Raw genomic sequence first — 19481 nt, forward strand, 5'->3', positions numbered from 1 at the left:
TGTACAACATGGTATATGCAGTGGGTTGACCACAAAGCTTTCGCCAAGCACACTTTAGAATTTCCAAAGTGTCTTAGGTAATTTTTCTCCTTCTTGCACACATTTTCTGGAGATCAGCCACATTTCGTTGAAGCGACATTACACGAGGAGGGAAAGCGCCTATACTAAGTTCTTCAGCGGTCTGACAGAGGCCCTAGATGCGATAAACAGTATTTTAAATGGAAACAGCTTTTGCGTCAGCGTTGTCCAGATGCGAACCCGGAGATCAACTTTCGCTGGACGAACGGGCCCAAGCTACCGCAGCCGCCGTAGGAGTCCTGGACTAGAGACACCACCCATGAAGTCTCTAAAGACTTCATGGAGCAATCAATGAATGCTTCTCTCTATCTCTCTTATTTAGGCTTACACATGTTTTAAACGTATAAAGATCAGTCCTCGCTACTTTGTAAACCACTGAGTGGAATGAAGAGCTTTCTTTTCTTTTTTTGGGGTAAAATTGTAAACAAAAATACAATGAAGGCTTGTCCACACAAAGAGGGAACCATGATTGCATACTCTAGCCTGTCATTATTATTATCATAACCGGTGCTCCAGCATCAGCGCCCCAACGTAAACGACGAGGGTTTTTACAGTTGTGTGCTTGCTATAAATGCACAAATACCATTTATGCATTTTTGGTCACGTAGGAACAGATCCAACAGAATTTATAGAGGAGCGTGGAGGCTCGTTTAATGTGCTCTTTCCAATTTACCTTAAGTGTACCGCCTTCCAAACTACACACGCGTCAGCTTGCGATTACTGTTGACGCATCTTGGGCGCGAAAGTGAGTCAGAATTAAAAAAAAAAGCTGTTTTTCTGCGATAGTTTTACTAACGAACACGACTCACTAGCCTGCGCGCCTCGTTCCTTCGTCGGTCTTTTTTCCCCTTTTCTCGCAGTCTTTGACGCCTAGTAATCCAAGATCCGCGCAGACCAAACACACAGGCACACAAACACTTCCCAAAGTCACAGCGAGCCAATCCAAGCCAACCCAAGTCAAGTCGATAACCGACGTCGCGAACTGCAGTGCTCTTGACAGGAGCATAATCGACCCTTCTGTTTTCGCTTGATATCTTCCCGGGCCGCCCGACGCTGCTGATTCTTCCTTTCTCCTTTTATCTTTCTTTTCTTTATTCCTCCCTTCTTCTTTTGTTCCGCGGCTGCCATTTTCCCCCGCGTCACGCCATGGGCTCCAAGCAGGCGGCACCCACGCGCGTTTCCCCAGACGCAAAATCTGCCACTATGCGAAGCAGCATTTGGCGGAGACGCGGCCATATCGTCCCGTATATCGGCGCGCTATTTCAGCCGATCGAGCAGCGGAGAGAGAAAGAGAGAGAGAGAACAAAAAGAAGAAACTGAAAGCGCATAAAACGCGGAAGCCCTCTCTCTCCAAAACAGCTTCGCCTTAACCCTGCGCGTCGTTTATTTCGGCCGATCTCGCCGATTTCGCAGAAAATGTTCGCCTATTAAGGACGCTTAAGGCGCGGTGTGAGTGGAGTCGGGAGGCTGTTCGGGAAGACATTCCCCGGCGCGATTTTATGCACTGGCGTGCAGAGCGCGAGAACGCAAAAAGGAATTACGCTTACAGCAAAGCGCAAGTTTGCTGGCGGTTCATTTCCGGGCGATGTGAACAGCGTAAAATGAAGTGTTCGGCATGTGAGTTGGGGCAAACGAAAGTGCTGACTTTAATTTCACCCTTTGATGCTCAAGATTTCACTGTTATGCTTAAGCAGCTGAAGGATTGAGCAACAATTTAGAGTGCATAAAGAAACACAAATATAGTGCCAGCAAAAAAAAAAAGCTTTATTCGTAACTGCACAGTGAGGAATTTCTCTTTATTATCCTTTATTTCACATTCACAAGCCATACTAGGCTATGTAGATGCAATTTTCAGCTTCTTTTGTTCTCTTTTCAAAAACGATTAAAATAAGATGTTCGTGACTATAAAATGTCTTGCTTACATGCTAGCAACCACTCGTTGCTCACATTTGTTGCTAACGGGCAAAGGCTGATTGACCGGCATCAATCATTGCATCTTTTAAACAAAAAGAAGTCAGAACAGCATTTGTTTTCTTTATTTATGTTATAAAGTTAAAAGGCCCTTGTGTCACAACGGATAGCAACATAAAGGTCAAAGATGGCGCATTATATGAGAAATGAATCATACTTCAGCTCTTGATCCTGAGCAGTGCTCGACATTAAATGATTACAAAGGCTCTCAAACGAGTACTGGCCATTTAAAAAGCAGCCAAGAGCGTTTTCGCGATGTGCAAAACCCAAGAATAAAATTCCCCAACACAAAATGAAAACAAGTACTGACACTTGTCAAAAGTTTCGCGTACTAAAGAGAAATATCCGCTAAAAGTAACAACGAATTAGTGCATCTAATTATAAAGGTACCGCAAGTGACAAAAATCTCACACACGCACCAAGTGCCACAGGAATCTGTTGCAGTAAAGAAATGGCTTATTCGCTCGTTCCCTTCTTTACGTTTCTAAAAATTATGTTGCTGGTACGGTGAAGTCAAAGTTAACGCATGTCACACCGTCGCGAAGACCAAGCAACAGTTACGCAGTGAGATCACTAGAAAAGTCTTCACGCAGAAATTTCAGTCGTTCTGCGTTCCGAAACCGTGTACACTTTCCTCATAAATACGAGTTCTTCGCGGTCTTGGCGCATGCGCACACAGGATTAAACAGATCACGCTGCGCCGTTCTGTCCTCTCGTTATAACTCGCAGTCACTGCTGTAGACCTTTCCACTGAGCGCTTCCTGGGCGCCGCCATGTTGCTGTCATCTAGCGCACAGCTTGTTCCCTTTTTACTCTCATATTGGCATATTCGTGTTTAGAGTGAGGGAGCCCTCATCGGAAAAGTCTAAAGGGTTAAAGGGGAACTTCAACACTTTTTGAGAATTCCGCGTTATTCAAGGCTTCAAATCTATATAGGCTGTAGGTAAAGCATGCCGAGTGTTTTTGCACTAGCATTTAAAATAGTGACGTAATCGACGAGTAAATTTTGCGCTTCTCCTCAATTCACTGAAGGAGTGCGGGGAAGTTTAGTGTGACGTCGCGGAAGGTATGATTTAAAATACCACTGTCGTCAGCCACACCCTGCCGTGCCTCGTTAGACGCTGCCAAACAACTCGCGGCGGGATTTGCCTTTGGTTGCGTTGGATTTTTTTTTCCTTGAAAGCAGGCGCTTATGGGTTGGAAATGCACTGATACTTTCGATGACGTCATCGTGCCCCCCCCTCTGGCGTTGTGCTCTACGCAGAAGCTTGAAGGGCGTCGCTATTTTAATCAGCTATTACGCCACTATTTCAAATGCTAGCCCAAAAAGAGTTCTCGTGCTTTACCTGCAAGTTTCGCACATTCGACCCTTTTAAGTTCGTTGATTTCTAAAACCAGTGCAGTTTCCCTTTAAGACGTCATTAGTGGCGACTGCGAGGTAGCCTACATGTTGTACGCATGCGTGAAAATATCGCCGGCACTGTCTTGTATGACCACTCGATGAATAAAAAAAAAATTAGAAGTGTAATTGTGAGAAAAAGCTGAGCCAATATTTCCGCTACAGGCCAGTTGTGGGTGCATTTCGAACAAAGCGCAATGCGTTTAATCCTGGCCACGTCTACATGTTCGCATAGGTGATGCGGTAGTAAAAAGCAGACAGTAGGAGTGGGGAGAAGAAGCCCGGCAGGTTCAAAAAGGAAAAGGTTGTTTGGCTGTTCAGGGAAAAAAGACGCGGTAACACCAGAAGCTCGTCTTGAGAGAAGGAACGAACGCGGCAGAAAAAGAGGCAGACTGAATTAGAGAGAGAGAAAGAAGTTTAAGAACATACCTGGTAGTCTAATGGGAGTGCATGGATGAATCGAACTCTCTTGTACTCAGGACAGGTGTGCCGCAACCCATCATGTACCTGAACAGCGCATATTCCCCCACGGGCAAAAGCTGAGTCGTCGTACCTCAGAAGCCTGCCCCCAGGAACAGTTACTTAGTGCAGGCCGACACGAAGGAACGGGAATTCCTAGCATCATCGAGGCAAGCTATAGAACAAACAAGACAGACGGAAAAGTATTACGATGCCGACGAACGCGAAAGCTAAGCGAATCAAGGACAGCAACACGCGGCCGCCCGTCGCGCCGAGAATTACCCCCGCAAAAGAGGAAACAGACGAGAGCGCAGGACGAACAGAGTTAAGGACGGACGTCAAAATTGGGGACGGCCGCTCAACTAGGCAAGCGGAACGGGTGTGCGCGCTAAAGGCGCGGGAGGTAGAGAGAGAAAAACAGAGAGAGAGAGAGAGAGAGAGGCGTGGGCGTTCGGTAAGCCTCGCTTTATCGCGTGATTCCCGCGGGGATTCAGGGAAAACCGAGGCAAATCCCCGGGCTTCCGGCACTCGGCCACTCCATCCCTTCCCTTTTTCTCCCTTTTCTTCCCTACCCTTCCCTATAGCCGGCCCAACACGCCAGCAATGACCGTGCCGTCCTCCTGGACGGAGCAAAGTCGGCCACCCGCCGCTTTCGCGTTTTCGGCAAAGGCTTTGAAGCTGATGGCACGCGTGAACGCCCTGCTCGGTAGTCCTGCGTCCCTTTGTTTAGCGAGCAAATTGGATGGGAGAAGAAAGGCACAACGAAGATCAAACGACTGGCAGCAACTCACTAGTTGCGTTGTTTGCGAGAAACTGTTTACGGGCATACAACCCCGCCCAGGATGCGAGTGCGGGCCTTCCACTGGCCCGCACTAACTAAAGCGCGCTACTAATTCTCCAACCAGCGCTTTTATACGTTGAGCTGTTCGCAAACAGCAACTCGCATCAGGTTAGATGGTCTGGCATGTCCGTGGAGCCGCACTGAGTTGCGCGCTTCCCTGTTTGATGACGCCATGCAAGCCCCAGTGCAGGGCCACTTAACGTAACGGCCGAGTTGGTTTCACCTGCGTTAACCATTACGTTCTTATCTGTAACGTTACGCCGCATCGTCGGCGGCTGTTAGGCTTTTTTTTCCTTTACTTCCTTACCTTTTTTCATGCATTTTTACATATTTTAAAATTGTTATATGAATTTGCCTTTTGTCTTTCGTTCTTCTTTCCCGTTTTTCTTTAACAAGTTTCCCTCCTGCCCTGCTGCTGCTGCTATTGCAAACGGAACTTGGGCTAGTCAAGCTGCTCTCTTTGCAGCTTTTTTTTTCCCCTTGTTTTCCGCCACAGCCTTGTACCTCCTTGTTTGCGGAAATACGCCAAACTCAAATCAAGAAAAGTGGGCTACTGCAGCATGGTTTCGTGACGGTTTCTGGTGCACTCGAATGTGGCACTAAGAGCGCGCACACTACAGACATTTTAAAATACGTGTATTTTGCAAAACGTTTGCGAAAACAATTAAGTAAAACGATTCAAGTAAGTTGAACACACTTTTGAAACTTCTCAATTAAGGTGCGGCCAACAGCAGCCGACACAGATACGCGAGCTTTTGGCGTTGAGAATTAACTGAAGAAAACGTTAAGCGGCAGGCAACGTTGATTATGTCAGCGTGATAACGCCGCCGCCTTCATGATAGCTCAAATTCTTGCGAATCTGGAGCAAATGGCCGCTCTCGGCGGGTCAGAGGCTTCGTGCGAAATCGTTGTGCGCAGTGGAAGATTTCTGTACATCTACAGCACAACTGGCCGTCACAGACATAGCGAGAAAACGCAAGTCGAAAGAGAGCCATTAAATAAAGTCAGGCAAGCGAAGGCAAAGAGACTTTATTGACGCTCTCTCTCTCTCTCTCTCGGCAAATTTATCTTCGCATCCCCATAACTGCTTAGACCCCACGTCTCGATATGCGCATCGCTCAGCATACGGTTACGAAAAACTAAAAAAAAAAGACAGAAAACTAAGGATCTCTAGGGGGATCATTCACAAGCTTCACGAGACAGCCGATAAAAAAAGAACAAGAGGAAGTACCCAGAAAATGTTGGCGGGGAGCTGCCGGGATATGGTAATGACGAGGCGCATGAAGGAGAAAGCAAGAGACAGCGAAGCGCCGGCGCCGCCCTTTAAAATTTACGAGCCGAAAATTGCCCTCATATTAGGGCGTCGATTTCGTCCCAAAAGACTCCCCCGCCCAGGGCAGACCGACCGATGTCCTTGGAATACCCTACCTCCTCTTCTTTTTTTTTTATTATGTGCGCTCATGAGAGAGAGAGTGTGTGTCTATGTGTGCGTTTGTGTATGTTTGGTTTCATGCCTGCAATCGTTATAGTGAACGAAACCGAAGTCGCGCTTAAGAGGTGTTTAGTTTAAGTTTAGGAGACACTAACCGCGAATGTTACGCTAAACTCTCAATGCCCCGGCAAGCTCAAAAGTTCGCCGTCGCTCAAATTACAAGCTTCTTGAATAAAATCTCGTCGAATGATCTTATAGGAGATATGCACTCAAGCCGCAGTGGTCGCCATTATGGCGTTCATGCAGAAGGGTGAAAGGCTAAGGCGCGAGTCTAATCAGCTTATTCCTCTTCTCCGGGCCAGCACAGCTGAAGCGGGGAGCGTTGGACGCCAAAATGGCGTCCGTGACGTCACGTGAATACCTCCTTATAGGAGCTGAATGAATATAGTCGTTGTACGGAGAAAACGAACTTCGTTGTTGCTGCCTGATTTCTTTACAAGAAACTGCGAGTCACATGGTGGGCACCATCCGTCATAACTTAGCCAGTTCCTGGGCATTCTCACGAAATCGATTCGCCGCAGTAACCAGACTGCTCTGGATTATGGTTCGCAGTGTCAGATAATAGTACATTTCGGCGAATGTCGCGTGAAAAACTGTAGTTCAAGTGCACCTCACATTTCTACATGCAGACAGCTAAGCATTCAAAGCATGGTTCAGCCCAACTTTCTTGTAACCAATGAGCCATATTAACTTGAGGAAGCCATGATGTGGTGTCTTGAGCGTGTCGCGCCACTCAGTGTTCAATATAAAATCGCAGCTTTAGTTTAACGCGCGTTGCAAAATGCGGAAGAGTTTAGCAGCGGCTGAGACGACCCCCCTCCGTGCCTCCTGCAATGGAATTCCTTTACGTTCACATATGACTCAACTTTGTTCAAATAAAACAACTGGCAGGATTTGGCTTTAAACGTCTAGTAACGTCATCTGGACTACAGTGCCGTCATGACATCCGGCGGTGGAGTACTGACATTAGGTCAGCGCTGTCGATGCATTTTGAAAGAACAGCTGAGCTGCCGAGAAGTCGCGTAAGTGGTGAATTTGACGGCAATCGTGGACGCAGGTTTTACTGGGACCTGTGCATGCTGCTGCTGCTGGTGGCGAACCTCATCGTTCTCCCAGTGGCAATCTCGTTCTTCAACGACGACCTGTCGATCCGGTGGATAGCCTTCAACTGCCTCTCGGACACCATCTTCCTGCTCGACATCGTCGTCAACTTCCGAACGGGTCAGTGCGCCATTGCCGTATAAGTTTTCCAAAGGGTTCTGAGCTAGGAACGACTGGCACCTTGTCCCTTCTCCGTGGTTGCATGATCATCGGTCGGAGCTTTAACTGAATAGCGGTACAGTGGCTGGAAGCGGGCAGGATGGGAGAGGGATCAAATTCGAGGTAATTACATCCTAGTCGAAATCAAGACGAAGAAATGGGCTTGGGGAGGGCACGTAATGCAAAGGCAAGATAACAGCTTTTCCTTTAGGGTAACGGAGTGGATTCCAAGAGAAGGCAAGCGTAGCAGAGGGGCAGAAAGTTAGGTGGGCGGATGAGATTAAGAAGTTTGCGGGGATACGTTGACCACAGCTGGCAAAGGACAAGGTGGAGACATGGGAGAGGCATTTCTCTTCAGTGGGCGTAGTCAGGCTGATGATGATGATTATGATAGTGGAGAGGTTTTAATACACGGAAACTGATCGGTGTTGGCGCAGGAATCATGCACCAGGACAACTCCGAGCAGGTGATCCTGGATCCCAAGCTGATCGCGCACCACTACATCCGCACCTGGTTCTTCCTGGACCTGATCAGCTCGATACCGCTCGACTATATCTTCCTCATCTTCATCCAGGACTACAGCGACAGCTTCCAGCTGTTGCACGCGGGTCGCGCTCTGCGCATCCTGCGCTTCGCCAAGATGCTCAGCCTCCTCAGGCTACTCAGGCTGTCGAGGCTCGTCCGATACGTCAGCCAATGGGAAGAGGTCTACGTGAGTGTCCCTTAATTCTCCTTCTTTACTTCTTCTCCTTCACTCGCTCCCTATGTGCGGGCGAAGAGCTTCTAGAGCGAAAACTGTGAGAGACTGATGCGGGTACTAGAGGCTTACCACTTCCGAGTCTTCAAAGTTCACCAACTCCTCTCAAAACTCCGCCGCGCGTAATCAGAAGCAGTGTTCTCTCATTCAGACGGAGTTTAGACAGCCGGAACACTGCTGTACACTCTAAACATTAATACACCTATATGGGAGTAAAAACGGAGTAGACTCTCCTCTAGCGCACACTTTTTGATAAAAAGGAGTACGTTAGAAAAGAGTTCACTCTTTTTTTACACCTCTCTGTTTAGAGTGTCGAGAACTGCACCAGGGCAGCCAATATATCAAAGACAAAAGGCTCGTTTCTTGGAAAGTTGCGAACAGTTCTCCGAGCAGTAGAGCAGGACTGCAGGGCTTTCTTTTTAGGGTGTCTCGATCACGCTAAAAAACGGAGCAAGGCTCCGGAAACACTCAGAGAAGAGCTCTCTTGCAACGCTATAGTATATCGAGCGCCGTAGTTGACGCTGAAGTGTCGCAGTCGAGCGCAACTGGACCGCGCTGAGTGCCGACAGGATGTTTCCCTATACGCGCAGATGCGCCGAGTTCCGAGAAGCGTGGACCTCGGTTCGAGTTTTGCTTTGACGTTTAAACCGGCTCCGCTCGTTCCTGCTCTGCTTGCGCAGCTGCAAAACGGCATGCAGAAAGAAAGCATGCCGTTGACGTTTACACGAAGCCTTGTAACCGCAGACAACCGGAGCACACTTGGCAAATGTCAACACCTCAAAAGAGACAAAGAGAAAATGCTATAATGAACAGCGCGTCTTCGTATACTGATTTAGCGCATTCATCACACGATAAACTCCACTGATGGATTTCACCAACACTTCGCTTCCACGAAATAAACATAGAAAATAACTAAATTAAATTCATTAGCATTGTTATGTTTCTCATAATGAAGTTCATAATGAACGTTTGAAAGGCAGACCAGTTTGCATAAAGAGAGCTCACTATAACGGTTTTCTTTCTTTCGTTGTGTGTCCGTGCATTTCGCAAGCCGTTCCTGTCGTCGTTCATTAACTGCCTTGTTATTAAACGAGCCTTTATGTACAATTATGTACAGGGAGCGACCTGCATCGCGTAACAATGTGATCTGGCTTCGCGTATATAGACGCAGGAGTGACGACTCAAAAACAAAAAGAGAAAACTACCGAAAGGATCGCCTTCACCCGTCTTAGGATTACGCAGATTCAATAAGGCAGTTCATGCAGCTAGGGCTGATTTCTTTACTTCTACGAATATATGTCATAGCACAGAACTGCCAGCTCGCTTTGACGCCAGTTATTTGTGTTTATGTTGCAACGTCTTCCGGTTTATTTTTGTTTCTTTTTTTTTTAACGGAGCGGCATCTCTGAAAATATGGCTGACACCAGTCTCTCTCTGTTGTCTCGTCTATCACCGTTTTATACTGAAAAACAACAAAACAGGCTTATCACACAAGCTACTACAGTGAAGTGAATGAGGTTGAACGTTATCAGCATCGTGTGTACTCAAGGTGCAGGAATTTACGCATTACATTCAAATCAATTCATTTTATTTATCTATAAGCTTACAAGTACGACAGCCTGGCAAAGCCGCGAGCTCCCCTTCCATTTAGGCAAGGGCATTTAAGCAACATGCGATGCCTTTTCATGGCGAGAAACCATACCGCTTAGCAGGCATGGCGAAATTTTATTGCTTTCACGTTGCTGGCTGGTTGTTGAGAAACTGCATGTGCACAAAGAAAATTAGAGGCCTTTCTTTCTCGCGTTGACTGTTCGTATCGCGCAGCTGTCCTGTATTAGGAAGAGTGCATTTGGTAATAGCGAATAAAAGTGCTTGGCCGTGTCGTCGTTTCAGGATAACCTCAATGCGGCACATTACACAACCGCTATGTGCGCTACATGACACAATCCCGCGGCCGCCGTTAATGCCTATGGCCCACTTGTGCCGTTCGATGCGAGGAAAGCTTTGTGGAGTCCGTATGATAGCTGAGCTGAATTGCGAGATTCTAGCACACTTCATTCAAGAACAGTGTGACGTAAGATATACGTTGTTAGAAAGTACCAAACACGGCGTTGTTCGGTAACATAAATAGATAAAGATTTCCGTGCCTGCTCAAACTCGAGAAAATTTATTAAGCCAAGTTTTGGGATCGTCCTATCGACACTTATGCAAAGGGAATTTATTTCCGACTACATTACTGCACTGCTGCAGTATAACGAAAGAGGGGTGTAGAACTTGCAGGCATGTAGGTGTAAAACTTCCGACCTCGCTATGGTGCTCCGTGCTTCGGCTTTTGGCAACGTATTCGTTTGTCCCTGAGTTGTCAAGAATACAATGTCGTTTGTACTGCACAGTGCATTGTATTCGTAACGTTGTGCTTCCCCCATTGTGTCAAAGTGTCTCCTCGTATCTGCTGTTGCTCGATTGTGTGTCTGTCTTTCTCGTCTGGTCTTGCTCAATGTGAGCTTAACAGAGAAGAAAAAAAAGCTGGAAAGATGATCTGGTGGCCACCAAGGTCTGCGATAGTGCACGCGAATTTGAGTGGTGAGGCGACCTATATAAGGGACTAATTTTTTGCCTACCTTGAACTATAAAGCAGTGTGGAGTCAACATCAGTATCTCTATATAGCTTTGATCTTGGCGGTACTTTTTGGAGGAAAACGAAAAGCCGTTGCCGTGCAGTTACAGTATAGCAAAACCACTCAACGCATGTGTACGCGCAACCTCTTTAATTTATCGTTGTTACTTCGAAACAGTAAATTCACGGGGACACCTGATTCCTCTATGTGTTCGCAGTGAGATAGCATTGGCAGCTGTTGATGACCAGAAGTGACGTCGTTTCCGGTCTGGTAACGTTACTTTTCTCGGGCCAATGGCAATGCCCCCGTCTGGTGACGTCACTTTCCTCCGGCCAATGGGCGCATTTTATGACCGACGACGTATTTCGGCCCCATGACGGTTCTAATGCTATCGCATTATAACGCCGTAGCAAACCTGAATTGCAACTGCCCGGAGTTAATTCCACCTGCATTATACTTACATCGGAATGCGCATGCGCAATGTGTGCACTGCGGTGGGGAGACTGCACTGGTACAGCGGTAACGCTATGCTAAGGCTGAATTCCCGGGTAGTGAAGAACATGACTCCATGTTTGTGGCTAGATATGAAAACGATTCACCACGTTGGCTTCTTCAGTGCTCAAAAATGTCCGCATCGCATCATCTTTCCAGCTGGTCTAAAAAGCACGAGAACAGCAGTCACAGAGTGAAGTGCGCTTTTAAATCATTGCGCTGGATTCTGCTTGCTATAATAAGTAAAATATGCGAATTGCGTGAAACGAAATGTTCAGTAAAATGCATTTACTGTCGTTTATTTCAAGGGAAGGGGTTTCATTTTAGTCTATGAAGTTGTTTTGAACATTCGCAACCACACGGGTGACTTAGATATCTGCACAAGGTACTTAGAAAATTTGCTGAATTAATATATTTACTTTTATACAGTGAATCAATTTTCTCTGCAAAAGAAGAAAAAGGCGAAGGAAATGAGGAAAAAATAAAACAACACATGAAACAATGCGAAGCAAAGACAAGTTCACTAAGGGCTCCGTGTGCCCTGTAGCTCTTTCAACTTCATTTTACAATCTTAGTGATATAATCCACGCAAGTAGTAAAAACAAAAGTTAATAGGCAGGCGAAAGAATTGAGCACACACGCAAAAAAAAATTAAAAAGAAAGCTTTACAATACTTTTATTGCTTCGAGTTTCTGCACGCACATTTACGTGGTGGATAGTCCTTGCAAATGTAGTAGCCTGCGGTGCTGTAGTTTAATACTGCGCACTTTTCTTTGTGGCTTTGTTCTCGGTGCACTTGTGTTGGCATATCAGTGTTGGATGTGTTGAACGAATTTTGTGAATACACACACAGTGTGAGGGCTCGCTACTCGTTAACGCCCACACGTATGCCTCTTTTTGATCGACCCCAAGACCGGTATGACCATCGTGGCACGCATGTCTAACCTTATTACCACCCGACATGGCATGCAGAAGTTCCATTAACGAATCGTTTCCCTTATATTTTTTTGTCTGTGTATGCTCGTATAATATATAACCTGCCGAACGCCACAGCTATTGTTCAGTTACTGTATAAAATATTATAACAGAAGTAAAAAGGTGTAGCAAGTATGCCTATACGGGGTGCACAGCTTTGAAAGGGTGCACTTCTTTATTTGTCGACGCATCAGCACGTGTAGCGTCGCAACGCACGCAAAACACAGCAGAAAATTTGTTGTCACAACAGATTTCCCTGTAGTACTTTGGGACCCGAAAACATAAATTCTTGTCGTAACAGCAGGATTTTCTGTAGTATTGAGCAGTCTCCTGTCGTAACGACAGAGCCAGTTTCAATACTACAGAAAAATCTGTCGTAACGACAGGACGACAGAAGTTTCTGTTGTATTTTGGCCCTGCCGTATTTTTCTACTGCATATATGGGAAGTCGACGACCTCTTCAGCAGTATATTTCCACGGCCTATAATGCATACGTACTAAGCCTTATCTTGCATCGTGCACTTAAAAGTGGAAGCGTGAGGTGAAATTATGCACGGTGGTACTCTTCGGAATATTTCATTAGCGAACGATGTTGCTGACGAGATTGGGAAAGCTGTAGCCAAGCTCCGATGTAACGATTTAAAACGCCGATTTGCTGTAAAATAAAAATAGCCAGGCATATTAAAGTTTAGCAAATTAGAGACGCTAACTTGGCAGTGTTAACGACTTCTTCGTAGCTATACACCACGTCATAGACACCAGAGCAGTGAAACTTATTTATCTTTTTTTTGTGCACGGGTATATGATTGCTGCATGCCGTCCTGCCTGGTTCTTTGTAATTCCTTTCTCATTCATAGAAGTCTGTGTTTTCGGGTATTGCTTGCTTGCCCTTGCCCGTAAAAACTGTATCATGCTCCAGAAAAAAAAACTGCCGCCACGAAAACGCATCTCCAGACTTCCCGAAGCCAAACACCAGCAGCTCAGGACACGAGCATCACCACATATACAGAAAGTTCTCTGTGAGTTGCTCTTCGTTTATGCTTGAAGAATTACTGCTAACATACAACAGCTTATGACAGCTACTGCCTGTTCTATAATACTCCACGCAGAGGTTCAGCCTTGAGCTAATTACAGACGTTCGGAGGACCATTAGATCCAACGAATAGATCAGCAACTACTTTCACGATAACCTCATAAGCACTAAAACTTCTCCGGAAATATTTCATACAAGTAAAGTATTGGTACGTGATTGAATTTTGCAAAAAAAAAAACGACAAAAACTATAAACTATCATTAGTGCGCTTTCGAACTCCGAAATAAAAAAAAAAGCGAGCCATAGCGCATCACGATCTGCTCCTTAGAGAGCTCTCATTTCAGGCTAAAATCCTCTACACCTGGTGACTCAAATATCCACGCATGCGCACTTGCACCGAATCAGTATCAGGCTTTGTTCCGAGAACCGACCCATGACATGGTATGACTGTTTAGCAAAAAAAATGTAACTCTGATGGACTTCTCGGTGCCATAAAATCCGACGCCGTATTGGCGCCCTACTAGTCAGAGAAGAGGAATTCATGTGCTCCTTAACAGGAAGAAATCAGATGAATTAAAAGCGTTTGTGTTTGTTTTATTCGTAAGAACAAATTAGCACTTTGAACACCGCAGTAAAATACGTTCAAAGGCCACCCAGATGTTCTGTGTTTGTCTCCGCGTGATGACGCAATGAAACACTCCTCAGGAAGTACAGACTCTTCATAAAACAGACAGAGCGCCAGGTGTTCGGTTTATGGATCAACTGTATCTGTCGTCAGTGGGTACATGATTTATGCGGCTGCACACCCGCAGTATGTTGAGCCGAACCAAGATACGCGGCCACCTTGAATGGACACCATCCTGAAAATGGACTGTGCAGAGAGTGAAAATGATGGATTGATCTGTTCCAGATTCAGCATTTGCTCCGAAATTTTGTTACGTACATGCGATGGAACTTTAGCACAGCGTATATTCTATCCTCTATGTCGTTACTGCCAGTGATACCGCATCGAGACTCACCAAAGATCTACGACACACCTTCTTCAAACGATGTGAAGAAGGCGTCAGCATACGTCTATACCAACGCGTTCAACATAAGCTCTGCATTCCAAACACAGACAGCGAATATTCATCCACATTTATTACCACAACGACCGTCCACCAAACTCCGTCGCATGGAACCGAGTCATTCAACGTAGCCTCCTTCGTTTCATCTTACTCTTGTTTACTACGAATCCTTCGCAATGAGACCATCCGCTTTCGGTTGCTGCTTGGTCCTGAAGATAACGAATGGCCCCCACCCACCTGTGCAGGGTGAGACTCCTCGAATGCGACCCCTGTAGGCAGCACCGAGACACCACGTTCACCTTTCGAAAAATGCCACGCCCACCCCACCCTCCGAAAACACCCACCACTCGTGGGGGACAAAGCGGGGAAGGTGACACACCACTCTCGATATGCCCTCCGTTCCGCAGTGGTTACAAAGTGGGTTGCCTCCTTGCCTCCCCCCTTGCAGATGCATAGCTTGGCGACGCTATCCAACAGTTCGGGGCTCTCGGCCTGTATGTTCAAAAGTTGTGGAGAGGTCTGTGCCATCCAGGTCAGTGCCGCAGCGCCGTTACCTCCTCTCCGGCCCTCCTCGTCTTGTGCCGCCACTGGTGCCCGTGGCGCTGCTGTCTGCCTGATGGTGATGGCAATAGGGCCGCCGTCGCTGCTACCGCCTAAGCTGCCACTGCCGCCGCATCAATGCTGTGCTATGTTTCTGTGTGCGCTCCGGCCGAATGCGCTGCTAGTGTCGCTGCTGCCTGCCGCGCAGCTGTTGTGTGATGGGCGAGTGCTGCTATGTCGGCCGCCTAGTTCTACGTGTCGCATGCAGTCCTAACACGCGCCGCTGTGCACAGGAATAGCCACCTTGCCGAAACTACTCCCCCTTGCTTAGCGTTGAGAGAGCAATGTGCCAGTGTCGCCGCAGGGGAAACAACTTCCACGTTTCATGTTTACCGTTGCTCTTAGGCGGAGTTGACACTGCTATCACTCATAGAAGGACCGTCTTCTAGCGCACCAGCGTGGCTGAGTGCTACTGCCGAGGCAAGATATGCACATTCAGAGACTGTTACGAGCCGGTCTAGCAAACCTAAGCTTCACACCAGAACAGCCGGTCATCGGTCATCAAATAAACATAGCAAAAAAAGACGCGCCGGCGGCCACACTGGCACTCAAATTTTCCATCTATCAATTACAAGACCAGCACTCCACAGACTGAGTTTTGAGCCCATTAGTGCTAGCATTGGCCCGGTGAGGAACACCGTTTAAAGAAAGTATCCAGCCCACGGGGTTCACTGCCGAGCCGCGTAGCAGGTCACTTGCGGCAACCTTAAGACTCCATAGATTAAGGATGAGAGGCCTGCTCATTCTTGTGAAGTAGCACAGCATGGTGGCTTCCTTGTTCCCTGTCGCAATAGCAGTCTATCATCATCAGTCTAGAACGAGGGCCTCGGGCGCGAGCATTCATCAAAGCAACACCTCGTCTGCAGAGACTATGATGATTGGCTCCTCTACCCTAGCCATTGAACCCTATTTTTCTTAGCCAAGCGTTTCTTTGCCCGGCCCTAAGCCTCACAACCTTCGTGTAGTTTAAGGTTCGGATGTGCCGCAAGTGCCCTGCTGCTCGGCTATAAAGTAAGCCCTATGGACCTGACACTTCTGACAGAGACTGCACACTCGCATGCGGTCGGCGTCGAAAGAATAAAATGCTCGAACTTCGCAGTGAAAAGCAGCAAAACGAGGGCGGTCATTCTACCTTGAGAACAACAGATGTCAATCCCCACAGTAGTGTGTAGCCATTTCTTGCCTACTTCTGTACTTGCGGCTTTGAGATGGGCTCTAATTTCCCTGCATATGAGGCCATAGGCTCGCAGGCTTCGACGGTCCTGTAAAAGCTCTCAGGCGAAGTTCCTCAAACTTAGAAAAGCTGAGCTGAATCAAAACGGACAGTGCGCAGCAACCGTCTCCTCTGAGGACACCTTCGAATCAGCGTAAGGAGACAGGCAAGCTACAGCGGAGAGCTACAGCAACCACAATTTATATCATGATTTCAAGCGGCTTTGTGTAAAACCAGGATTAAGTTCTGTGCTTAGCGGAGGAGAAAACTTACGCTTGCGTCATGACGCCCTAATGGAGCAGTTTATATTCATGACAATTTGTGTAGACAGGCAAGCATCTTTGCGCCGTGCTACTGATCCTTCAACATGGCGGCCCTCATACCGAAGGAGTGGAACTGACGTATGCGCTTGTTCGTGATTACTGTACACTCCAGTGAAGGTCACGTCCAACCTGAACGAATGGGTTAGTAGCTTTTATTGTTTCGATATAACAGTCAATAGCTGCGAGGTTCATTAAAATACAAACCACTCATACGAAGCAATAGTGCCAGAGAAGCGAAGAAGGAAAGATGAAGTCCTGAGAAGCGAGAGGGTAGTGCACTTTCGTGACACAATTTTTATAAGGGCTACTGGTCGAACGCTTGTGCGAGAAATGGCGTTCCCCATACTAGCCTGATTCACCTGTCCACAGCCAGTTAGTCGCAGCAGCCTCGCTTAAGCTTAGTCTAAACAGACTAACCACGTTAAGTCCATTTTCTTTCTCAGTAGGCGTACTGTCAAGAACAGCATCAATGCGAAAGTTATTCGGCATGGAGCCTGCTGGTGCATATCTCAAAAAGCATGCGTCAAATGTACTTATGTGCATAGGAGAATGCTTTGCACATACTGGCATGTCGACATCATTATATCATGACGGCATTTGTGACTAGTCAGGACAGGTACTGTGCTTTGGCGCACATAGAAAAAGAGTGATTGGTCTAATGATTTTAGGAGGATCCCCCAAAATCGAGTAGACGGTACTCCACTTTGGGGCATTCTCCTAAAAACATTGCACCAACATCGTTCCCACTTCGAGCTGTCGATCAATTTGCTCTCACCCTGCCATATGCGAGCCGTCCCGTTTAGCTCAGCTGCTAGAGAGACAGCTCCGATGAAGCGGTGGTCCTGGGTTGGAACCCCGGACCAGGACCAATTCTTCTTCAACTACAAAGTTCCCGTGGAAGTTGTATAGATTTCCTTCGTAGCCGTATGGCTGCGCTTGAGTGGATGCTAAGTAGAGGTAACTTTTTTTATTTTAGAAACAGAGAGTGAAAAATGTTAGTTCCAGTCGGTGGGCACACGACCTTCAGAACGTTGGGTTGCTAACATGGTTGCTACTAGTACTAATGTATTATCACTGCTGCGCGAACTTAACGCGTACACACACACTGAACAAATCGGTCAGACACTGTCGGAGGCTGGGCTTAACAATCGCATCGAGCAGTACAGTGGCAAATTTTTTGTTTCAACGCAGCGAGATGACTGCGCCCATCGTGAGTAGCAAAAATTATCCATGCACGTTACCAATATATGGCAAAACAATTGCCCGCGTAAGAGAAGTCTGTCACGGGCCCATCCAAAATCAGGTCCGGCTTGCTGGATTAACTAAAGTTTGTCTACTGGACCACGTAAAGTCAGGACTTGACACTAGTCCCGGTGAAAAGTAACTGTCACACCATGTAAATCAGACAAGGTAAGTTGCTGGGCGAGTTGGTTCCGATATTCCATGACTACAGCGCAATGAACGGGACAAGAAGGACACAGGCAGAGACACAACACAGCGCTGACTTACAACTGAAATCTTTATTATCTGCCAGCCGGAATAAGTACCTAGCAGGCGGTGAAAAATAAAAAGTAATAGACACAAGTCATGCAGCGGAAACAAAAAATTCCAAAAAAAAAAAACAGAATAAAGCACACGCGTGTCAACATTCACATTCAAGGTAGCGTTTTTCTTTTCCTGACAGCAGTAGAGATGGTGCGCTTATGCATTCTTCAGGGAGCCTTGCTATCAAGAGACAAGAGAAATCATAGAAGCACACATGATAGCAAGGCTCCCTGAAGAATGCATAAGCGCACCATCTCTACTGCTGTCAGGAAAAGAAAAACGCTACCTTGAATGTGAATGTTGACACGCGTGTGCTTTATTCTGTTTTTTATTTTATTTTATTTTTATTTTTTGTTTCCGCTGCATGACTTGTGTCTATTACTTTTCATTTTTCACCGCCTGCTAGGTACTTATTCCGGCTGGCAGATAATAAAGATTTCAGTTGTAAGTCAGCGCTGTGTTGTGTCTCTGCCTGTGTCCTTCTTGTCCCGTTCGTTGCGCTGTGGTCATGGAATGTAAATCAGAACTTCATACTTGTCCCGACTAACACAAAACCTACTGGTCAGGAATCAACTCATTACTTACGCGGTTTTAATCTCATAAGCTCCGTGCGGCTTAATCTTCTTCTTGAAGACAACGTAGAGAAAATTGAGCGCAGCCTTACTGCCATATCAAGTATTAGGAGCATGACAACACGGGAACTTTTGTTCACAAAAACTGAGAATCGAATGGTTCTGGCACGCCTTCAAGAGTGACATGTGCTGAGACGGCCAAAACTGCATAACGTTGACTAGCACATTTTTCTTTCAATGCCAACATTTAGCAATAGTTAACGCTTATGCAGCGCAGCTAATAATGAACCATCAACCACAAGCAAGATGGATTCGGTTCCGCGCAGAGCCCCTGCTCTGCACTCTACCTTATTATGAAGACCATCGGAGAAGCACTTAAAAGGCACTCCATTTGCAGCAAATAACCGGTTTTCTTGCAAAAGGTGGCCAGTGTCGCTTTTAACAGATGCTTCAACTTGCATCACCGCGCACCGATAGCTCTGCCGGTGCAAAACACGCGTGCGTAGCAGCTCGACCTCACAGTACGATGCGATTCGAAAAACAACGAAGCTGCGTCTATTATCCTGTAGACTGTGTCTGATGAAATATCGCTTCAAAGGTACGCTTTAGTGCGTAGAAATCACGACCGATACGCTAGCATCTGGACTGCGTATTCGTGCTGTTGATGCATAGTGGAGAATCAAGGCACGACGTCACCAACGTCTCCCCTTTTTCGCCTTACGCGTATACCAGACGATTCGCTGATTTGACCGCTCAGTCAAAAATAACGTAGATAATCCGAGCAGG

General features: G+C 46.7%; 2 protein-coding genes across 6 annotated transcripts in view; one reads left to right on the plus strand and one right to left on the minus strand.

Moving 5' to 3' along the window:
• Ih (hyperpolarization activated cyclic nucleotide gated potassium channel Ih) overlaps positions 1-19481 on the plus strand; it is a 415526-nt gene that overhangs the window by 390589 nt on the left and 5456 nt on the right. For 4 of the 5 annotated variants that reach the window (XM_089545511.1, XM_089545513.1, XM_089545512.1 and 1 more), the window contains 2 exons: positions 7298-7461; positions 7938-8212. In XM_089545511.1, the coding sequence (XP_089401637.1) occupies positions 7298-7461; positions 7938-8212 (439 nt within the window). Of the gene's footprint in view, positions 1-7297; positions 7462-7937; positions 8213-14890; positions 14975-19481 lie in introns of all 5 variants that reach the window. The other variant, XM_089545515.1, reaches the window with a different exon arrangement.
• The window catches only part of LOC149342963 (uncharacterized), a 162038-nt gene that overhangs the window by 88635 nt on the left and 53922 nt on the right, over positions 1-19481 (minus strand). The window lies entirely within an intron of this gene.

The sequence above is a fragment of the Amblyomma mixtum genome, chromosome 5, assembly GCF_055824585.1.
Source record: "Amblyomma mixtum isolate Tamu chromosome 5, ASM5582458v1, whole genome shotgun sequence".
NCBI classification, from domain to species: Eukaryota; Metazoa; Arthropoda; class Arachnida; order Ixodida; family Ixodidae; genus Amblyomma; species Amblyomma mixtum.